General features: G+C 39.5%; 4 protein-coding genes across 4 annotated transcripts; all 4 read left to right on the top strand.

Annotated features, from left to right (window-relative positions):
- Positions 1-229: 229 nt before the first annotated feature.
- On the top strand, positions 230-11,319 carry LOC115361430 (P2Y purinoceptor 1-like). The gene is made up of 3 exons (XM_030054799.1): positions 230-603; positions 10,386-11,081; positions 11,287-11,319. Exons 1-3 carry the CDS (start codon positions 337-339, stop codon positions 11,317-11,319), a joined length of 996 nt encoding a protein of 331 aa, XP_029910659.1. The 5' UTR covers positions 230-336.
- On the top strand, positions 5,788-7,075 carry LOC115362386 (P2Y purinoceptor 1-like). Its single transcript, XM_030056291.1, has 2 exons — positions 5,788-5,824; positions 6,006-7,075. The coding sequence occupies exon 2, from the start codon at positions 6,014-6,016 to the stop codon at positions 7,031-7,033; it is 1,020 nt and encodes a 339-aa protein (XP_029912151.1). The 5' UTR covers positions 5,788-5,824; positions 6,006-6,013; the 3' UTR covers positions 7,034-7,075.
- A 2,590-nt stretch (positions 11,320-13,909) lies between the features above and the next one.
- On the top strand, positions 13,910-15,362 carry LOC115361429 (P2Y purinoceptor 1-like). The gene is made up of 2 exons (XM_030054798.1): positions 13,910-15,124; positions 15,330-15,362. Exons 1-2 carry the CDS (start codon positions 14,033-14,035, stop codon positions 15,360-15,362), a joined length of 1,125 nt encoding a protein of 374 aa, XP_029910658.1. The 5' UTR covers positions 13,910-14,032.
- Positions 15,363-17,802: 2,440 nt separating this feature from the next.
- LOC115361428 (P2Y purinoceptor 1-like) lies at positions 17,803-19,205 on the top strand. The gene has a single exon (XM_030054797.1). It carries the CDS (start codon positions 18,180-18,182, stop codon positions 19,203-19,205), a length of 1,026 nt encoding a protein of 341 aa, XP_029910657.1. The 5' UTR covers positions 17,803-18,179.
- The last annotated feature ends 3,514 nt before the right edge of the window (positions 19,206-22,719 follow it).

Below are 22,719 nucleotides of genomic sequence, written 5' to 3'. Positions count from 1 at the left end.
GTCTTCTTGCTCTGCTGATTTTAATGTATTGTTTAATGTGACATGCTGAAAACTGAGACACCATATTTGTGTCACTGACTTCACATTAGTGTTAAGATTGAGGATGTGTTAAATGGTTGATGCGTCAAACCAGCCAAAGCGTACCACTTCAAGGTCCACTTCCTGTATACTGACAGGTGCAGAGAGATATAAAATGCAGAAAGCGTCTTGAGAAAAAAAGGAAGAAAGAAGGCACTCATTTAATTCTAGCACTCATTGCTCGGTTTGCATCTCTACAAAATACTAGAGCACCCACTGTAACAGAGGATATTTTCTTGCTGAATTTCAGAAGACAAGATGAGGAACGGCTCTTGTGAGCAAATTTACTTTGACTTTGCATGGAGATTCCTGCCTGGTGTTTACATCTCAGTACTCATTGTTGGCCTGACAGCCAATGCCTGGGGATTGAAGTCTTTGCTCCAGAAGTGGAAGAAAATGGGGAACATTAATATATTTGTTCTCAACCTTGGACTTGCAGATATTTTGTATCTGCTAACAATCCCATTTCTCATTGATTACCACTACCGGAAAAGCAAATGGATCTTTGGAGATGTTTTCTGTAAGGTAACAAGATTCTTCTTCAACCTGAATTTATATGGCAGCATTGGATTCCTTGCTTGTATAAGTCTGTACAGGTACCTGGCCATTGTTCATCCAATGAGAGTGATGGGAAGAATAACTGTCACCCACTCTGTGGTCACCACAGTGGTTGTTTGGGTCTTGGTGAGCATTCAGAGTCTACCAGACCTGTTCTTCGCCAAATCGTCTGAAAATAAAACTGAGAAATGTTTTGAAACCACCTCTGATCTATACCTTGAGGATTACCTGACGTACAGCCTTGGATGGACTGTCATCGGATTCTGCATTCCATTCCTCATCACTCTGGGCTGCTATGGACACATGTTTGTCATTCTATGCAGCAAAAATACCATCGACAAGGTACTGAAACAGAGAAGCCTGAAGCTGTTGGTCATTTTGATTGTTCTGTTCTCTGTTTGTTACATTCCCCATCACATATTCAAGAACCTCAACCTCAAATCAAGGATTTTGTCTGTACAGGGCCAGTGCCCTGAATGGTCTAATGAAGTCTATGTTGCTCGTCAGATAAGTCGTGGCCTTGCATGTCTGAACAGTGCCCTCAACCCCTTGGTTTACCTCCATGGAAATGAAAATACTCTCCTTCAGCTCAGACAGCTACTCCAGAGAGCTCGACGTTTTTGTCATGCAGATGTCGATCATCCACATCCAAGATCCACTGAAGTAAACTCACCACACCGCGTGAATGAAACTGAACATGTTTTGCTTTAATTCTCTTAATCCTCTCATATTCTTCTCTTTGTGTCTTTGAAATGTAAAGTATAGTAACTATGAAGCACCATTTTTTGCAACAATGACACATTAACTGCACTGTGTTATAATTTGGATTAAAGACAGCAAATGCTCTTAATCTATTGTACTGTGTCCCTGTAATTTTTCAGAGGGTTTTGTGGGCAGAATAATATAGGCCACAGGGGCACTATGCATGTGCTGCATTGGTTCAGAAACAGGAAACGAGATAGGGGTGTAAGGCTGCTGGTGATTGTTATATAAATAAACAGGATGTGAGATGGGGCAGGATGCACAGTGAGCTTCACAAGCTGTGACTGTTACCTCTTAAAGTACTGAGGATTTTTGTTCTGAGTCAGATAATACCATTCATACATTGCAAATCACCTGCTATTTCATCTATCTATCTATCTATCTATCTATCTGTATGTATGCATATATAATGTATATATGCATATGTAATGTAATTAGTATGCATACATGCATATACCCATTATCTTAGTAGCAATTAAAGATTGAATAGATTGACTATAATGGTTTGTGGTGTAATAGTGTATCTATAGAGGCGTGTGTGTCTGCTTGTGTGACAAACTGGGTGAGTGACAGAAAGAAAATAGACTTGGAATAAGAAGTCTCACAATGTTTAAAACTGGTGTGAAAGCTTGATTCAAATTATAAAGTTGGATGTGTAATGAAATTTGAGATGGACAGCATGTGTGCATGAGAGAGACTGTGAATCACGGAGTTAGGGAGAGGGGAGAGAGAAAATAGTCCAATGCAAAGAAGCCCTGTTTACAGTCTCAAAGGTTGGGAGGGAGGAGTAGGGTAGGGCACACCTGGGACGAACACAGTCACACTCATACAAGGCATTCAGACTCAAGATTATAAGAAACACACACATGCGAAGGAAGTACTGAGACTTATAGTTTTTCTCAGTTGCTTTAGTGCATTTCTCAGATCAGAATTGAAATTCTCAAAACTTCTCATTCAACCTCCACAACATTAAGTCACTTGTGCACATCACAGTAGCGATTTCTCATTGCTTTGAACAAAGAGCAAATACTTTTCTACATCATGCAGTTTTGTCAGTGCAATTCTCTGTTGTTTTGTAACATTATCATCTGCTTATGTCATGCCATCACAACCCACTATACTGGTTGCATGTTGAATAGTCATTCAACATGCAACTAGTTGTTGAACTAGTTGTCAAAATCTTTCAGACATCTATATATACATATCTTTATATACATGCCTATCATGTTTTTTTCTGGAGATGTCTACAGTAATTTGCTCAGGTGAATCTCAACTTTCACTAATGAGGAGGAATAGTTAAAGAATTAGTTGTAACCAATGATCAGCCAGTTCTTCAGCCACTCACAGCTGAATCCCAGGTTTATGCACAATACTGTAAAAGGCTTTTTTTTGGTTATAGCCTACTGTAACAATGTCTGCAAACAAGTTGCAATTGAAAGAGCACAATAAAAGTGTGAATCATACTGTATTCAGTGCCTTGTATACTGTAATCAATCACTTCACAAAATACAGAAATATGTAACTCTTAGTTAGAATGTGTAACTTTAGGCCTACAGTTTTCAAAAAGCCACGCTACACAAATATTGTAGTGCTCTTATGAGCCCTCATCTCAGTCACCAAGCTCTGGTATCGGAAAACAATTACAGAGTAATGATAACATGACAAAGGCATTTGACTATCTTGTTCATACACAATGGTGTAAGGACTTGTCATTTTGATGACACCGACAGTTTCATTGGGATAAATACTTGCCTTTGAGACATAAACTAATCATTTTGAACAAGTGCCACGCTTTTGCAGGTTATCCAATAGGTTTTGCAGTTTGCACTAATTGTGCTGTGAAATGCATGAAATCTTGTGCAAATGTTAATAATGATCTGAGAAATGCACTAAAGCAACTGAGAAAAACTGTAATAAAGCAAAGAGAGAACATGGCACATAAATGCAATAATGGAGCAAAGCTAATGTCTGCAGCCAGTGACCAGCATTTCAGTCTTGCCTGTGTTAAGCATCAGTAAATTAAAAGACATCCAACCTTCAACAGCACACAGACACACCTCAAGGTTAGCCAGTGCAGAGTGGTTATTATGTTTGACAGCTTTGAAGATCTGAGTATCATCAGCATAACAATGGAAGCTAATGTTAGAGCAGCAAATAATACCACCCAAAGGGAATATAGATAAAAAATAGGAGATGGCCCAGGACCAACCCCTGAGGAACACCGTAGTTAAATTGTCAATATTGAGAGGTCATTATTGTAGCTGACACAATGCTTTCTCTCTCAGAGAAAAGACTTCAACCAAGAGAGCATCAGGCCACAAATACCAATTAAATTTTCAAGGTGCTTTAACAGTATGGACTGCACTCAGATAGAGAAAGATAAGTATAGAGGTAACACCAGTATCCATGGCAATAGATCATTTGTCACTCTTGTAAGTGTGGTTTCAGTGGAATGAAAACACCTGAAGCCTGACTGAAACACTTCACACAGATTGTTAGAAGAATCTTGGAATTAAGTTTATGAAGTACTTGCAAGATAAAATTTTTATTAAGCATATTCAGAGTAGAGCTGCTTTACTCTCACTGGAACAAGTTTTTACTGTATTATACAAAAAAATCAGATCAAATTTTTTGCCATTTTAATTTGTTCCCATTATTTCATTGCAAAAGAATTCCCCACTAAAGTCCACAAAATCCCGGAGGGACTGATTATGACTATATAATCAGGACAATTTCAGGAGATTTCCACCATTGCAATCAGTCGATGTAGATAGATAGATAGATACTTTATTCATCCCGAAGGAAATTCACAGTTTTCAGCGGTATCCACAGAGTACAAGATTAAGTAAAACAAAAATAAAGAATAAAAGATGACACTCGGGATCTAAAGATCTAAGTACCCAATGTGCAAAAAACAATGTGCAAAAACCCCCAAAAAACCAGTGTGCATCGATGTATACAATGTGCATAGATGAGGGCAATGTGCAAATTTACAGTATAAACAGATGATAAATAGCACCCAGATGATAAATAGATGATAAAAAAAAAAAAATTCACAGTATAAACAGATGATAAATAGCAGCAAGCAATATACACTATAAGCGAGGAATATATAAAAAATAGAAATATGAACAGTTTAAACAGCAGAAATAACCTAAACCTGAGGAACGACACGCTCCGACGGAGGTTCAGGGTTAGTGTGAAACCATGAGACCAAGTGACAGAACCCGACGCCCGGTACTGGGATTTAAGGCGGGGTTAGCAGGGGCAGTAGTTAAGGTGCTGAGTAGAAGGGAGAATGTGCATACAGTAAGAGTTATTTCCTCCGGGTGGAGTTAAAAAGCCGCATGGCGTGGGGGAGGAATGATTTCCTCAGTCTGTCGGTGGAGCAGGACAGTGACAGCAGCCTGTCACTGAAGCTGCTCTTCTGCTTGGTGATGGTGCTGTGCAGTGGATGCAGTGGATTGTCCATGATTGACAGGAGCCTGCTCAGCGCCCGTTGCTCTGCCACGGATGTCAGGCTCTCCAGTGCCCGCTTTCCTCACCGGTTTGTCCAGTTGTGAGGCGTCCCTCTTCTTGATGCTGCCTCCCCAGCACACCACCGCATAGAAGAGGGCGCTCGCCACAACAGACTGGTAGAACATCAGCAGCAGTTTTTTGCAGATGTTGAAGGACGCCATGTGGTATTGACTGCTTGCAAAACCAGAGGGGAAAAAAGCATACACAGGAAAGCATATTCTTCTAACCACTGTCTGGCCATTTTTACCAGTGAAAACAAAAATAAATAAAATAAAACAATTATAATTTAGAAAGCTTATTTTCCAAAAAGGTTGCATTGACTGCTGTTCATTTAACAGTTTAGGCCTGTTTCAGCACTCTATGTCACCCACTATGTCATATTCTTGTTGGTGGGATATCTCCCCATATACATTATATGATGTGATAGTAATGCTTGGCATTGAATCGACCAATCCAGGCTGTCTTAAGTGTCTCCCAGGCACAGATAGAAGAGGGACTCAACACTATGTCCATGCAGCTCAACAGACAACAGAAAACTCACACACATACAAAAGCTGGGATCACATAGCCTGCATTCCCTGTAAACATAAACACACTAGGAACAGCATAATTGCAGAAAAAACAGTATATTAGCTTTATATATCCATGTTAGAATATTATATAATAATTTTGTATATTTTTGTATATTTGGTCAGTTTTTGATCATGTTTACCAAGTGGTTAAAATGACTTTTTTAAGTGGCTTCAGTTAACCAGGCTATCTTTCTCCTGAGGACAGCTTTACCTCAACTATTTTCAGTGTGAAGAAATTGTGTCTTACAAAACTTTCAAGTAACTTCCTCAGCACTTATCGATTGTCATTTCCTTTGCACAGCTCCTCATCGCAACAGATCAAGTGATATATCAGTGTAAGTAAAAACAGTATCAAATTTATTAGCTTTATTTATGGAGTGAAAACAGTCATCTGTAATGCTGTATTACTGTATTACGAAATGAGGTTTGTAAATTAAAAGAAGCATCACCTCTTTGACCACGCAAAACGCCAGCATATCTACTGCAAGCTGAAGGTTTATATTTTCTGTTTTTCAGAGGGCAGAATGAAGAGTAACCCTTGTGAACCGATTAACTTTACCTTTATGAACAGATTCCTGCCTGCTGTTTACATCTCAGTGTTTATCATTGGCCTGATAGCTAATGCCTGGGGACTGAAGTCATTGCACCAGAACTGGAACAAACTTAAGATCATCAATGTTTTTGTTCTCAACCTCGGACTTGCAGATATTTTATATTTGGTTACACTACCTTTTCTGGTTGTGTATTGTTTTTTGCAAAGGAAATGGATTTTTGGAGCTGTGTTCTGCAAGATTACAAGATTCTTCTTCAACCTGAATTTATATGGCAGCATTGGATTCCTCACCTGTATAAGTGTGTACAGGTACCTGGCCATTGTTCACCCAATCAGAGTGATGGGAAGGATATCTGTCACCCACTCTGTGGTCACCACAGTGATTGTTTGGGTCTTGGTGAGCATTCAGAGTCTACCAGACATGTTCTTCGCCAAATCATCTGAAAACAAAACTGACAAATGTTTTGATACCACCTCTAAGTTCTACGTTGAAGATTATCTGACGTACAGCCTTGGATGGACTGTCACCGGGTTCTGCATCCCATTCCTCATCACTCTGGGCTGCTATGGACACTTGGCTGTAGTTCTGTGCACCATCCAGAGAATTGACAAGGTACAAAAACAAAGAAGTTTGAAGTTGTTGCTCATTTTGATCATACTTCTCTCTGTTTGTTACATCCCCTATCACACTTTCAAGAACCTCAATCTCAAATCAAGAGTTTTATTGAAGCAGGGCCAGTGCCGTGAATGGTCTAATGAAGTCTACATTGCTTATCAGATAAGTCGTGGCCTTGCATGTCTGAACAGTGCCCTCAACCCCTTGGTTTACCTCCATGGAAATGAAAATACTCTCCTTCAGCTCCGACAGCTGCTCCAGAGAGCTCGACGGTTTTGTCATGCGGACGTTGATCAGCCACAGTCAAGTTCCACTGAAGTAAACTTACCACAGCTTGCGAATGAGACTGAGCATGGTTTGCATTCACTTTCTTAACTCCCCCATCTTCTATTCCCTATGACTTAGTAATGTACAGTATATCAGTAACAATGACGCATTGCCTTTTGCAGCAATAATACATTTACGACACTGTGTGAAAGCAAATGCTCTTAAACCACAATTCTTTCCACTGTGTCACTGTGATCTTTCAGAAGGTTTTGTGGAGAGAATAATATCAGGCACACTGAGCAGTAACAAAATGTATGTGCTGTGTTGGTTTGTGTGGTGTATTGGCTCACCAACTGGAAGTGAGATAGAGGACTGTTAGCAGACATCATACACAACTAAACAGGTTGCAAGGTTATAAGAGCTTCACAAGCTGTAACAACTGCCCATGGCTATTTCACATCTCTTGCTATATTCTGCAACAATATTACAAAATTAAATGGTTTAAATCCCCCACAAAAATAGCAAAAACCTTGTATTATTTACGCTTACAGTATTCCCTTTGACACCGAGTGATTTTCCCATTCATCCATAGTCTAATATATCACATCTGCTTTCAGAATTCTTCTAGTATCACAAAAAGTTATTAGTGTCTTCATTTTCCTTTTTCCACACCTCACTGGGTATTTATAGAATAGGTGAAACCCAAATGCCACTGCAAACCCACACATCAGAGCTGTCAGACAGACGGTGTTAGATATAACACATTAGTTAATACAAATCTTGCATGCACAGGCGCCTGTGATGTTTACAACACAAACCGGCAATTTTGAAATCATTAATCTGATATTCCTCTTTAACTGTTAACCATAATGAATTTGACTGCGGCTGTTGGAAATGAGACCATTTTGGTTTACAGCGGGCTTGGGGGGGCGGCACCTGGTTGACTTGTAGCTGGGACTAAAATGCCCAGGTTGCCCGAGGACTGCTTCTGGTAAGTCTACAGACCGCGTGAAAGTCTTGGTGGTTTCACAGCAAGTTACAATATTAAACCTCCACTTTGATGAGTGTCATGCTGTGACTGCTGCTGTGCCTGCACAGGTAGTTGGCAGTAATTACACACCAGGATAAGATGTATACATGCAACAGTAGCCCAATTTATTTCAGAGCAGTCCAGCTAAAATAACTGGGTTTCTGCATAGCAGGATAAAGGCTTCTGAAATCAGGATATGATGTTTACATGCACAAAGTCAAAAATGAGATACTTCAAAAACCCGATCATAACCAGGATATGCAAGTCCATGCATTATCTCAATGTGAAACTAGGAAACACTCAGAAAAGCACATACCTCTGCTACCACTATGGGGCTGTGGCCAGTTACACTGATCGGCTCCAGCTCCCTTTAACCAATCAGTGAAGAGTGAACTAGTTTTGTCCTTGCCCAATAACCAGCCTTTCTGGAAAATTTCATGCAAATTTGTTCATAACTTTCAGTTAATTGGAAAATTGGAAGGCAACATCTGTGGAATCTGATTTGTGCAAAAAAAAGATCAAACAAAACGTCCTCAGTATCCAGCAAAAACACAAATTTGGGAGAGAAAAAAAAACACTGAAGCAAAAAAATGTCATCTCAAAAGTAAACACATTATTTATATATAATTTGCAAAACAAATTATTTGTGTATTCAAGCAAATTATTTGTCCTTTTATGTTTTTGAAAGTACATCCTTTATTTTATAGCTCCCCCTGCTTCTTCCTCTCTGATCAGACTTTTGCCTTCCCTGTGTGCTCTGTGGTTTCGCTGCCAGCTCTCTCCTTTGTGCTGCCTGCATTTTTGTTTGCAATTCTGGCACAAACGTCTCGTGTGGGCGGGTTTTTTCAGGGGTGTGTCCCCATTGGCTGCTGAGTTTTTGAGTGACAGTTAATGCAAGCACATACATTGCCATGTCACCACAAAGTAACCTTAATGTCCATAAAAAAGATTAGATGATCCTAAAATGCTAATTCTGTCACAGAAGGCATTTTGATCAAAATGAGCTTTGACCCAACAGCTTGTGTAATTAAAAATATAATGTTAGATGTTATTTGAATTTCAAGGGGGAAAGAGAGCAAAAGTCCAATTAATTTAACATTTTTGGAGTGTTAAATTAATGTTTTTAGAGTTGCAAGGGAATTTGAACTTTTATACATGGAACACTTTATTAATCTCTTAGGAATGCAGTGAAGATCGATGGTGAAGGTCCAGTGCCACTGTTTAGCTTGTCCAGTCCACCAACAGAGAAACTTGCGCTTGCTGCACTGAGCAGCGTCCAGGACACTGAGCTGTCAATCAAAAACTCAGTAGCCAGTGGGGTGAAAAGTTGAAAGTTTGCTATTGAGATGACATTTTTTTTTTTTTTTTTTTTGCTTCAGTGTTTTTTTTTTCTCACTCTCTCAAATTTGTGTTTTTGCTTGATACTGAAGAAGTTTTGTTTGATTCTTTTGGCACAAATCTGATTCCATGCAGTCAGTGGCATGAGGTGCAAACTGGGGGACAACCTGTCTCTCTGAAATTGCTTTGAAATGAAACACCTTAACATGCAGCGTTGCTCAGTATGATGCACTTTTGTTTGTTTGCTGAAAAAAATGAAAAATTTGATCTACCACTGAGAATGCGAAACGATACATTCAACCCTGAGATATTGCTTCACTGTGGCATTACCAGGCCTTAAAGGGGAGGGATATGTATCGTGCTCAGCTTAAAGCACTAAGACAGCTCAGTCAGTGTTTGTGAACTTGGTAATACTCTCTCCTCAAATTAGAAATTAGAGAGAAACCTTGGACTTAGGATGTCATGAGGAAGTAAAATCTGTGACTGCGACATATACAGGGAAAGGGAACATTGAAAGGGTGAGTGTGTGGAGCTAAATTATGTTAAGCTGAGTTTGTGTTTTTGGATAAATAACAGGAACTAGGTGCAAGAATACACAAAAATCTCATGAATCATCAAAGTTAGCAGACACTGTGATCATTTGTCATTTCCTGGGCGAACCCCATCAACTGATTTTAAGGATGATATGTTGGTGTAATGAGACATATGAATAGCATGTGGAAGCAAAAACTTTCTTCAAAGAAATCATTTTATACACCGGTCAAAACAGAGGAACTCATCCACTGGGAACTGAAGGTTTTGATGTCCTGCTGTCCAGAAGACAGAATGATGAATGTCTCCTGCGAAAAAATTAACTTTGACTTTGCTCGACAGCTCCTGCCTGCTGTTTACATCTCAGTGTTCATCACTGGCCTGATAGCTAATGCCTGGGGACTGAAGTCCTTGCTCCAGAACTGGAACAAACTTAAGATCATCAATGTTTTTGTTCTCAACCTTGGACTTGCAGATATTTTGTATCTGCTCATGCTCCCATTTCTTGTTGTGTACTATTTTTTGAAAAGCAAATGGATCTTTGGAGCTGTGTTCTGCAAGATTACAAGATTCTTCTTCAACCTGAATTTATATGGCAGCATTGGATTCCTCACCTGTATAAGTGTGTACAGGTACCTGGCCATTGTTCACCCAATCAGAGTGATCGGAAGAATATCTGTCACCCACTCTGTGGTCACCACAGTGATTGTTTGGGTCTTGGTGAGCATTCAGAGTCTACCAGACATGTTCTTTGCCAAATCGTATGAAAACAAAACTGACAAATGTTTTGATACCACCTCCCAGCTCTACGTTGAGGATTACATGAAGTATAGCCTTGGATGGACCGTCACCGGATTCTGCATTCCATTCCTCATCACTCTGGGCTGCTATGGACACTTGGCTGTAGTTCTGTGCACCATCCAGAGAATTGACAAGGTACAAAAACAAAGAAGTTTGAAGTTGTTGCTCATTTTGATCATACTTCTCTCTGTTTGTTACATCCCCTATCACACTTTCAAGAACCTCAACCTCAAATCAAGAGTTTTATTGAAGCAGGGCCAGTGCCGTGAATGGTCTAATGAAGTCTACATTGCTTATCAGATAAGTCGTGGCCTTGTGTGTCTGAACAGTGCCATCAACCCCTTGGTTTACCTCCATGGAAAGGAAAATACTCTCCTTCAGCTCAGACAGCTGCTCCAGAGAGCTCGGCGGTGTTGTCATGCGGACGTTGATCAGCCACAGTCAAGTTCTATTGAAGTAAACTTACCACAGCTTGCGAATGAGACTGAGCATGGTTTGCATTCACTTTCTTAACTCCCCCATCTTCTATTCCCTATGACTTAGTAATGTACAGTATATCAGTAACAATGACACATTGCCTTTTGCAGCAATAATACATTTATTACACTGTGTTACAATGTGTGAAAGCACATGTGTGCACTGTGTCACTGTGATCTTTCAGACGGTTTTGTGGAGAGAATATCAGGCACATTGAGCACTAACAAAATGCATGTGCTGGAATTGAGATAGAGGTGTAGGACTGTTAGCAGACATCATACACACCTAAACAGGGTGCAAGGTTATAAGAGCTTCACAAGCTGTAACAACTGCCCATGACTATTTCACATCTCTTGCTATATTCTGCAACAATATTACAAAATTAAATGGTTTAAATCCCCCACAAAACAGCAAAAACCTTATATTATTTACATTTACAGTATTCCCTTTGACACCGAGTGATTTTTTCCATTCATACATAGTCTAATATATCACATCTGCTTTCAGAATTCTTCTAGTATCACAAAAAGTTATTAGTGTCTTCATTTTCCTTTTTCCACACCTCACTGGATATTTATAGAATAGGTGAAACCCAAATGCCACTGCAAACCCACACATCAGAGCTGTCAGACAGACGGTGTTAGATATAACACATTAGCTAATACAAATCTTGCATGCACAGGCGCCTGTGATGTTTACAACACAAACCGGCAATTTTGAAATCATCAGTCTGATATTCCTCTTTAACTGTTAACCATAAATGAATTTGACTGCGGCTGTTGGAAATGGGACCATTTTGGTTTACAGCGGGCTTGGGGGGGAGGCACCTGGTTGACTTGTAGCTGGGACTAAAATGCCCAGGTTGCCTGAGGACTGCAAGTCTTGGTGGTTACATGGCAAGTTACAATATTAAACCTCCACTTTGATGAGTGTCATGCTGTGACTGCTGCTGTGCCTGCACAGGTAGTTGGCAGTAATTACACACCGGAATAAGATGTATACATGCAACAGTAGCCCAGTTTATTTCAGAGCACTCCAGCTAAAATAACTGGGTTTCTGCATAGCAGGATAAAGGCTTCTGAAATCAGGATATGATGTTTACATGCACAAAGACAAAAATGAGATACTTCAAAAACCCGATCATAACCAGGATATGCAAGTCCATGCATTATCTCAATGTGAAACTAGGAAACACTCAGAAAAGCACATACCTCTGCTACCACTATGGGGCTGTGGCCAGTTACACTGATCGGCTCCAGCTCCCTTTAACCAATCAGTGAAGAGTGAACTAGTTTTGTCCTTGCCCAATAACCAGCCTTTCTGGAAAATTTCATGCAAATTTGTTCATAACTTTCAGTTAATTGGAAAATTGGAAGGCAACATCTGTGGAATCTGATTTGTGCAAAAAAAGATCAAACAAAACGTCCTCAGTATCCAGCAAAAACACAAATTTGGGAGAGAAAAAAAAACACTGAAGCAAAAAAATGTCATCTCAAAAGTAAACAAATTATTTATATATAATTTGCAAAACAAATTATTTGTGTATTCAAGCAAATTATTTGTCCTTTTATGTTTTTGAAAGTACATCCTTTATTTTATAGCTCCCCCTGCTTCTTCCTCTCTGATCAGACTTTTGCCTTTCCTCTGTGCTCTGTGGTTTTGCTGCCAGCTCTCTCCTTTGTGCTGCCTGAATTTTTGTTTGCAATTCTGGCACAAATGTCTCTTGTGGGCGGGTTTTTTTCAGGGGTGTGTCCCCATTGGCTGCTGAGTTTTTGAGTGACAGTTAATGCAAGCACATACATTGCCATGTCATCACAAAGTAACCTTAATGTCCATAAAACAGATTAGATGATCCTAAAATGCTAATTCTGTCACAGAAGGCATTTTGATCAAAATGAGCTTTGACCCAGCAGCTTGTGTAATTAAAAATATAATGTTAGATGTTATTTGAATTTCAAGGGGGAAAGAGAGCAAAAGTCCAATTAATTTAACATTTTTGGAGTGTTAAATTAATGTTTTTAGAGTTGCATGGGAATTTGAACTTTTATACATGGAACACTTTATTAATCTCTTAGGAATGCAGTGAAGATCGATGGTGAAGGTCCAGTGCCACTGTTTAGCTTGTCCAGTCCACCAACAGAGAAACTTGCGCTTGCTGCACTGAGCAGCGTCCAGGACACTGAGCTGTCAATCAAAAACTCAGTAGCCAGTGGGGTGAAAAGTTGAAAGTTTGCTATTGAGATGACATTTTTTTTTTTTTTTTTTTTTTTGCTTCAGTGTTTTTTTTCTCACTCTCTCAAATTTGTGTTTTTGCTTGATACTGAAGAAGTTTTGTTTGATTCTTTTGGCACAAATCTGATTCCATGCAGTCAGTGGCATGAGGTGCAAACTGGGGGACAACCTGTCTCTCTGAAATTGCTTTGAAATGAAACACCTTAACATGCAGCGTTGCTCAGTATGATGCACTTTTGTTTGTTTGCTGAAAAAAATGAAAAATTTGATCTACCACTGAGAATGCGAAACGATACATTCAACCCTGAGATATTGCTTCACTGTGGCATTACCAGGCCTTAAAGGGGAGGGATATGTATTGTGCTCAGCTTAAAGCACTAAGACAGCTCAGTCAGTGTTTGTGAACTTGGTAATACTCTCTCCTCAAATTAGAAATTAGAGAGAAACCTTGGACTTAGGATGTCATGAGGAAGTAAAATCTGTGACTGCGACATATACAGGGAAAGGGAACAGTGAAAGGGTGAGTGTGTGGAGCTAAATTATGTTAAGCTGAGTTTGTGTTTTTGGATAAATAACAGGAACTAGGTGCAAGAATACACAAAAATCTCATGAATCATCAAAGTTAGCAGACACTGTGATCATTTGTCATTTCCTGGGCGAACCCCATCAACTGATTTTAAGGATGATATGTTGGTGTAATGAGACATATGAATAGCATGTGGAAGCAAAAACTTTCTTCAAAGAAATCATTTTATACACCGGTCAAAACAGAGGAACTCATCCACTGGGAACTGAAGGTTTTGATGTCCTGCTGTCCAGAAGACAGAATGATGAATGTCTCCTGCGAAAAAATTAACTTTGACTTTGCTCGACAGCTCCTGCCTGCTGTTTACATCTCAGTGTTCATCACTGGCCTGATAGCTAATGCCTGGGGACTGAAGTCCTTGCTCCAGAACTGGAACAAACTTAAGATCATCAATGTTTTTGTTCTCAACCTTGGACTTGCAGATATTTTGTATCTGCTCATGCTCCCATTTCTTGTTGTGTACTATTTTTTGAAAAGCAAATGGATCTTTGGAGCTGTGTTCTGCAAGATTACAAGATTCTTCTTCAACCTGAATTTATATGGCAGCATTGGATTCCTCACCTGTATAAGTGTGTACAGGTACCTGGCCATTGTTCACCCAATCAGAGTGATCGGAAGAATATCTGTCACCCACTCTGTGGTCACCACAGTGATTGTTTGGGTCTTGGTGAGCATTCAGAGTCTACCAGACATGTTCTTTGCCAAATCGTATGAAAACAAAACTGACAAATGTTTTGATACCACCTCCCAGCTCTACGTTGAGGATTACATGAAGTATAGCCTTGGATGGACCGTCACCGGATTCTGCATTCCATTCCTCATCACTCTGGGCTGCTATGGACACTTGGCTGTAGTTCTGTGCACCATCCAGAGAATTGACAAGGTACAAAAACAAAGAAGTTTGAAGTTGTTGCTCATTTTGATCATACTTCTCTCTGTTTGTTACATCCCCTATCACACTTTCAAGAACCTCAACCTCAAATCAAGAGTTTTATTGAAGCAGGGCCAGTGCCGTGAATGGTCTAATGAAGTCTACATTGCTTATCAGATAAGTCGTGGCCTTGTGTGTCTGAACAGTGCCATCAACCCCTTGGTTTACCTCCATGGAAAGGAAAATACTCTCCTTCAGCTCAGACAGCTGCTCCAGAGAGCTCGGCGGTGTTGTCATGCGGACGTTGATCAGCCACAGTCAAGTTCTATTGAAGTAAACTTACCACAGCTTGCGAATGAGACTGAGCATGGTTTGCATTCACTTTCTTAACTCCCCCATCTTCTATTCCCTATGACTTAGTAATGTACAGTATATCAGTAACAATGACACATTGCCTTTTGCAGCAATAATACATTTATTACACTGTGTTACAATGTGTGAAAGCACATGTGTGCACTGTGTCACTGTGATCTTTCAGACGGTTTTGTGGAGAGAATATCAGGCACATTGAGCACTAACAAAATGCATGTGCTGGAATTGAGATAGAGGTGTAGGACTGTTAGCAGACATCATACACACCTAAACAGGGTGCAAGGTTATAAGAGCTTCACAAGCTGTAACAACTGCCCATGACTATTTCACATCTCTTGCTATATTCTGCAACAATATTACAAAATTAAATGGTTTAAATCCCCCACAAAACAGCAAAAACCTTATATTATTTACATTTACAGTATTCCCTTTGACACCGAGTGATTTTTTCCATTCATACATAGTCTAATATATCACATCTGCTTTCAGAATTCTTCTAGTATCACAAAAAGTTATTAGTGTCTTCATTTTCCTTTTTCCACACCTCACTGGATATTTATAGAATAGGTGAAACCCAAATGCCACTGCAAACCCACACATCAGAGCTGTCAGACAGACGGTGTTAGATATAACACATTAGCTAATACAAATCTTGCATGCACAGGCGCCTGTGATGTTTACAACACAAACCGGCAATTTTGAAATCATCAGTCTGATATTCCTCTTTAACTGTTAACCATAAATGAATTTGACTGCGGCTGTTGGAAATGGGACCATTTTGGTTTACAGCGGGCTTGGGGGGGAGGCACCTGGTTGACTTGTAGCTGGGACTAAAATGCCCAGGTTGCCTGAGGACTGCAAGTCTTGGTGGTTACATGGCAAGTTACAATATTAAACCTCCACTTTGATGAGTGTCATGCTGTGACTGCTGCTGTGCCTGCACAGGTAGTTGGCAGTAATTACACACCGGAATAAGATGTATACATGCAACAGTAGCCCAGTTTATTTCAGAGCACTCCAGCTAAAATAACTGGGTTTCTGCATAGCAGGATAAAGGCTTCTGAAATCAGGATATGATGTTTACATGCACAAAGACAAAAATGAGATACTTCAAAAACCCGATCATAACCAGGATATGCAAGTCCATGCATTATCTCAATGTGAAACTAGGAAACACTCAGAAAAGCACATACCTCTGCTACCACTATGGGGCTGTGGCCAGTTACACTGATCGGCTCCAGCTCCCTTTAACCAATCAGTGAAGAGTGAACTAGTTTTGTCCTTGCCCAATAACCAGCCTTTCTGGAAAATTTCATGCAAATTTGTTCATAACTTTCAGTTAATTGGAAAATTGGAAGGCAACATCTGTGGAATCTGATTTGTGCAAAAAAAGATCAAACAAAACGTCCTCAGTATCCAGCAAAAACACAAATTTGGGAGAGAAAAAAAAACACTGAAGCAAAAAAATGTCATCTCAAAAGTAAACAAATTATTTATATATAATTTGCAAAACAAATTATTTGTGTATTCAAGCAAATTATTTGTCCTTTTATGTTTTTGAAAGTACATCCTTTATTTTATAGCTCCCCCTGCTTCTTCCTCTCTGATCAGACTTTTGCCTTTCCTCTGTGCTCTGTGGTTTTGCTGCCAGCTCTCTCCTTTGTGCTGCCTGAATTTTTGTTTGCAATTCTGGCACAAATGTCTCTTGTGGGCGGGTTTTTTTCAGGGGTGTGTCCCCATTGGCTGCTGAGTTTTTGAGTGACAGTTAATGCAAGCACATACATTGCCATGTCATCACAAAGTAACCTTAATGTCCATAAAACAGATTAGATGATCCTAAAATGCTAATTCTGTCACAGAAGGCATTTTGATCAAAATGAGCTTTGACCCAGCAGCTTGTGTAATTAAAAATATAATGTTAGATGTTATTTGAATTTCAAGGGGGAAAGAGAGCAAAAGTCCAATTAATTTAACATTTTTGGAGTGTTAAATTAATGTTTTTAGAGTTGCATGGGAATTTGAACTTTTATACATGGAACACTTTATTAATCTCTTAGGAATGCAGTGAAGATCGATGGTGAAGGTCCAGTGCCACTGTTTAGCTTGTCCAGTCCACCAACAGAGAAACTTGCGCTTGCTGCACTGAGCAGCGTCCAGGACACTGAGCTGTCAATCAAAAACTCAGTAGCCAGTGGGGTGAAAAGTTGAAAGTTTGCTATTGAGATGACATTTTTTTTTTTTTTTTTTTTTTTGCTTCAGTGTTTTTTTTCTCACTCTCTCAAATTTGTGTTTTTGCTTGATACTGAAGAAGTTTTGTTTGATTCTTTTGGCACAAATCTGATTCCATGCAGTCAGTGGCATGAGGTGCAAACTGGGGGACAACCTGTCTCTCTGAAATTGCTTTGAAATGAAACACCTTAACATGCAGCGTTGCTCAGTATGATGCACTTTTGTTTGTTTGCTGAAAAAAATGAAAAATTTGATCTACCACTGAGAATGCGAAACGATACATTCAACCCTGAGATATTGCTTCACTGTGGCATTACCAGGCCTTAAAGGGGAGGGATATGTATTGTGCTCAGCTTAAAGCACTAAGACAGCTCAGTCAGTGTTTGTGAACTTGGTAATACTCTCTCCTCAAATTAGAAATTAGAGAGAAACCTTGGACTTAGGATGTCATGAGGAAGTAAAATCTGTGACTGCGACATATACAGGGAAAGGGAACAGTGAAAGGGTGAGTGTGTGGAGCTAAATTATGTTAAGCTGAGTTTGTGTTTTTGGATAAATAACAGGAACTAGGTGCAAGAATACACAAAAATCTTATGAATCATCAAAGTTAGCAGACACTGTGATCATTTGTCATTTCCTGGGCGAACCCCATCAACTGATTTTAAGGATGATATGTTGGTGTAATGAGACATATGAATAGCATGTGGAAGCAAAACTTTCTTCAAAGAAATCTTTTTATACACCGGTCAAAACAGAGGAACTCATCCACTGGGAGCTGAAGGTTTTGATGTCCTGTGGTCCAGAAGACAGAATGATGAATGTCTCCTGCGAAAAAATTAACTTTGACTTTGCTCGACAGCTCCTGCCTGCTGTTTACATCTCAGTGTTCATCATTGGCCTGATAGCTAATGCCTGGGGACTGAAGTCCTTGCTCCAGAACTGGAACAAACTTAAGATCATCAATGTTTTTGTTCTCAACCTCGGACTTGCAGATATTTTGTATCTGCTCATGCTCCCATTTCTTGTTGTGTACCATTTTTTGAAAAGCAAATGGATCTTTGGAGCTGTGTTCTGCAAGATTACAAGATTCTTCTTCAACCTGAATTTATATGGCAGCATTGGATTCCTCACCTGTATAAGTGTGTACAGGTACCTGGCCATTGTTCACCCAATCAGAGTGATGGGAAGGATATCTGTCACCCACTCTGTGGTCACCACAGTGATTGTTTGGGTCTTGGTGAGCATTCAGAGTCTACCAGACATGTTCTTCGCCAAATCGTCTGAAAACAAAACTGACAAATGTTTTGATACCACCTCTGATCTCTACGTTGAGGATTATCTAACGTACAGCCTTGGATGGACCGTCACCGGATTCTGCATCCCATTCCTCATCACTCTGGGCTGCTATGGACACTTGGCTGTAGTTCTGTGCACCATCCAGAGAATTGACAAGGTACAAAAACAAAGAAGTTTGAAGTTATTGCTCATTTTGATCATACTTCTCTCTGTTTGTTACATCCCCTATCACACATTCAAGAACCTCAACCTCAAATCAAGAGTTTTATCGAAGCAGGGCCAGTGCCGTGAATGGTTTAATGAAGTCTATGTTGCTCGTCAGATTAGCCGTGGCCTTGTGTGTCTGAACAGTGCCCTCAACCCCTTGGTTTACCTCCATGGAAATGAAAATACTCTCCTTCAGCTCAGACAGCTGCTCCAGAGAGCTCGACGGTTTTGTCATGCGGACATTGATCAGCCACAGACATGTTCCATTGGTGCAAACTCACCACAGCATGTGAAGGAAACTGATGTTTAGCCTTATTCATATTTAAGGTCAGCCTCTGTGAAACCCAATACATCAGTTGCACCACCCACTCATTTTTTTGCAGTAATTCTCTCATAATTGTCTCTTATGGTTTCTCTGTGAACAATAAACTGTCACCAATCCTTTCTTGTAATTTTGTAGTTTTTCTCATTTTTTGTAATTTTGTCCAACTCTAAGCGTATGTGCTAATCAGCATACATTTCAGATTTAATTGTGTTGATAGTGGTATACTCTGTATCAAAACACACTTTTTAAGGACTGTGGGAATAAAGACCATTATTATTATTATTATTATTATTATTATTATTGTTTTATTACTATTATTATTATTATTATTATTATTAGTAGTAGTAGTAGTAGTAGTAGTAACAACAACAACAACAATAATAATAATAATAACATAAAGAGTTTGTTCCATTTCAGAGTATCGGAGCCTCTCCATTGAGCCAGCATGAACAAGACCTGAACCTTGGCACCGTCAGACATAAATGTCTTTATTTGCATACATATAAACCGTACAGAGTGTTAAAATACAACAGAATTGTCCACACAATTTGAAATGATCACAACTATTTATATTTCTGTTCCTCCTTTAACATTTAGGCTTTTAAGGAATATTGGGTATCTTTAGTCCTGTCATTCTGAAGGGTCCTTACCACTGTACATTATATCTGTGTATTATCCATCTTACAGGCATTGATAAGTTTCATTTAACATCAGATGATCTATTCACTCAAACTGAAACCTCTTCTGTGTTAACCCACCAAACCAGTCATGCACAGGAAACTCAAACTGCCACAACAAGCAAACATCTCGCTTCAGCAATCACTATTACTTCTACACAAGAGAGGCAGTGTCAGTGGGAACATGATCTTGTTTGTGATCATGATCACCAAACAGATATGAGTCATGTCTCTTTCAGATGGTGAGGTTGTGATGACTGCATTTGTCACAGCCTTCTGGTTTTACTCCCATATGCTTCCCGCACAAGGCCAGTAATGACCAGTGAGCGTTCACCTTGTTGGACCTCAGCTGACCTTTAGAGACAGATCATGAGCACCTGGCACTCTGTGCTCTGGGGCTGCTGACAGGGTGTATTGGGTAGAGGGGGCAAGGGGAAGTATTGGGAGTTTCATATTTAGAAGTCTGTATAGACCAAAAAACTCACTGAAACAACCTCTGACAATTAACTCTGAGAACACACAAGGTGTTTGTGAAGGTAGCATGTGATGGATGCATAGTCAAAATGTCATCATAAAAAACTCTCAGGTGTTATTTTATGTCACTGAACAGCTGCTGAAAAAAAAAAATCTTCTGAGTCTTATTATGGTATCAGTCCGATGTCTCAGAATGATTGATGGTACATTTCAGTAGGCAGCTCATCAGTCTGACCAACCTTGCTTAAACTAACTGTCACAGCTGGATTTCCTCTTAATGCTGTTTAAAGTAACTACTTTTTTAACTGTGTAATTATATCAAGCAAGTGAGATGGTGGAAAATTCTTTCCACCCCAGACAGAGTCTTCACAAAACCCCCCTGTGCTAAGAGGCTGAGGTTTGTCAAAACCAGAGCCTTGTGTAACAAGAACAGCTTCTTCCTGTAGGTCCCAACCGTAACCCACAGATGTGTGCAACATCTTTCTGCCCTGCTGTGCAATCTGTACACAGATAAAGCCTGAACTTGTAGTACATTTATATCTACATCTATGTCCTTATATCTATACTATTTGGATAAAAGTATTGGGCCACCTACACATTACACCTACTGGAGCTTTTATAAATCCATAAGGATTAATAAGGTGTTGGTCCCCCCTTTGCAGCTAGAACAGCTTCCACTCCTCTGTGAAGGCTTACTACAAGATTTTGACTTGTATCTGTGGGAATTTTTGCTCATTCATCCTTGAGAGCATTTGTGAGGTCAGACACTGATGTTGGATGAGAGGGCCTGGCTCGCAGTCTCTGTTCTAGTTCATCAGGTGTTGGATGGGGCTGAGGCTGACCCCAGAAAAACAAGCTGATAGCATTATCCCTCCTCCACCAAACTTTACAGTTGGCACAATGCAGTCAGGCAGGTAATGTTCTCCTGGCATTCACCAAACCCAGACTCATCCATCAGACCGCCAGATAGAGAAGCGTGATTGCTCACTTCACATAATTTTCACAAACTGACTTGCTGCAGCAGTGGCATCCTATTACATTACTATTACAGCACCACGCTGGACTTCAGTGAGCTCTTTAGAACAAGTCATTCTTTCACAAATGTTTGTAAAGACAGACTGCATGGCTATGGGACTGAATGAAACACCTGAATTCAATGATTAAGAGGTGTGTCCCAATTCTTATGTACACTGCAATCGCAATATACACTGTATATTTACACTGTATATTTATGTACCCATGACAATAAAGTTACTAGCTACTTGATGGATAGACAGATAGATATACTTGACAGTAAAACGGACTCTGATTCTGATACATACAAACATGAAATTAATTTGGACTGACAGCAGAGACATGAGAAAACTATGCAATGTGCAGTTTTAAATTTGTGGCTGATATGGTGTGTGAGCTGACTGGCAGTTACTCTTTATCATCAAATCATTTTTCCTGTCAGTAGATTTTCAGATGTTCAGCATAACACAAGGCTGTAGACAGATTATAGATTAGCCCAACCAGAGCCTAAATATGGCAACTGCTGTAGCTTAAATTCTCTTTGAAATCAAATCACCAAGATTCAAGATAGTTTTGAAAGTAACACTTGATCATTTAAAACCTGTAACATTTCCTAATGATTAAAATAGAAAGACACACTAATGATGACTCAGAATTTCACTTCCTAACTATGCCAGAAGTGTCAATTATCAAGAACTGCTTCCCTGATGTGTTTTCCCCAAAAGCATTAACATAATCAGCCAACTGGCTACAGTATATGTTAAGGAAAAAATAAATAATAAGTATATGAACACAAAAGACTGAAGTGGCATAGTAACAAAAAAAAAAAAAGGTTAAAATGAAGAGAATTTTTATATTCTGTAATGTTTTTCCCATTCTGCCTTTCACTGTTTTTTAATTGCATTCTTGTTCCATAGTATGTTTTTCTATTTAACATATGTTCAAACAGAATGGCAAAATGTTATTTTCTATTTTTTTTTTCTTCTCCTCTTCTGTCTGGTGAAAGAAACACAATCATGTAAGTAGATATCAAAGGCAGTGGAGAAATCAGTGGGCATTATCAGTGCTGATCAAGGAAGAGGTTATAACATGCAACATGATACATCCAGCAGATTTAATGTGAGGGGGATTATTGAATTTGTGGACTGATCTTTTAATGGAGCATTCTTCTGACTTTAACTGAGCAGTTTTATAGTGTAATCTTTTTCCCCCAATTTTTTTCATTAGGGTATTTTGGTTCTTGGCCATAATAAAATTCTGGGCCACAGGTTTTTGGGGGGTGCCAGAGTACTGGTCTGTGGAATAATGAAGTGGTATTCAGTAATTGATCTGAC

The sequence above is a fragment of the Myripristis murdjan genome, chromosome 7 (assembly GCF_902150065.1).
Source record: "Myripristis murdjan chromosome 7, fMyrMur1.1, whole genome shotgun sequence".
Classification (NCBI taxonomy): domain Eukaryota; kingdom Metazoa; phylum Chordata; class Actinopteri; order Holocentriformes; family Holocentridae; genus Myripristis; species Myripristis murdjan.
This window is presented reverse-complemented; position numbering and strand designations above follow the sequence as displayed.

Bases quoted from the DNA above. Each gene is read 5' to 3' on its own strand.
- LOC115361430 (XM_030054799.1), top strand. From the start codon at position 337: ATGAGGAACGGCTCTTGTGAGCAAATTTACTTTGACTTTGCATGGAGA. The intron at 604-10,385 runs GTAACAAGATTC...GTGTTCTGCAAG, and splicing joins TTGGAGATGTTTTCTGTAAG to ATTACAAGATTCTTCTTCAA. The intron at 11,082-11,286 runs GTAAACTTACCA...GTGATCTTTCAG, and splicing joins CACAGTCAAGTTCTATTGAA to ACGGTTTTGTGGAGAGAATA.
- LOC115362386 (XM_030056291.1), top strand. From the start codon at position 6,014: ATGAAGAGTAACCCTTGTGAACCGATTAACTTTACCTTTATGAACAGA.
- LOC115361429 (XM_030054798.1), top strand. From the start codon at position 14,033: ATGAGACATATGAATAGCATGTGGAAGCAAAAACTTTCTTCAAAGAAA. The intron at 15,125-15,329 runs GTAAACTTACCA...GTGATCTTTCAG, and splicing joins CACAGTCAAGTTCTATTGAA to ACGGTTTTGTGGAGAGAATA.
- LOC115361428 (XM_030054797.1), top strand. From the start codon at position 18,180: ATGTCCTGTGGTCCAGAAGACAGAATGATGAATGTCTCCTGCGAAAAA.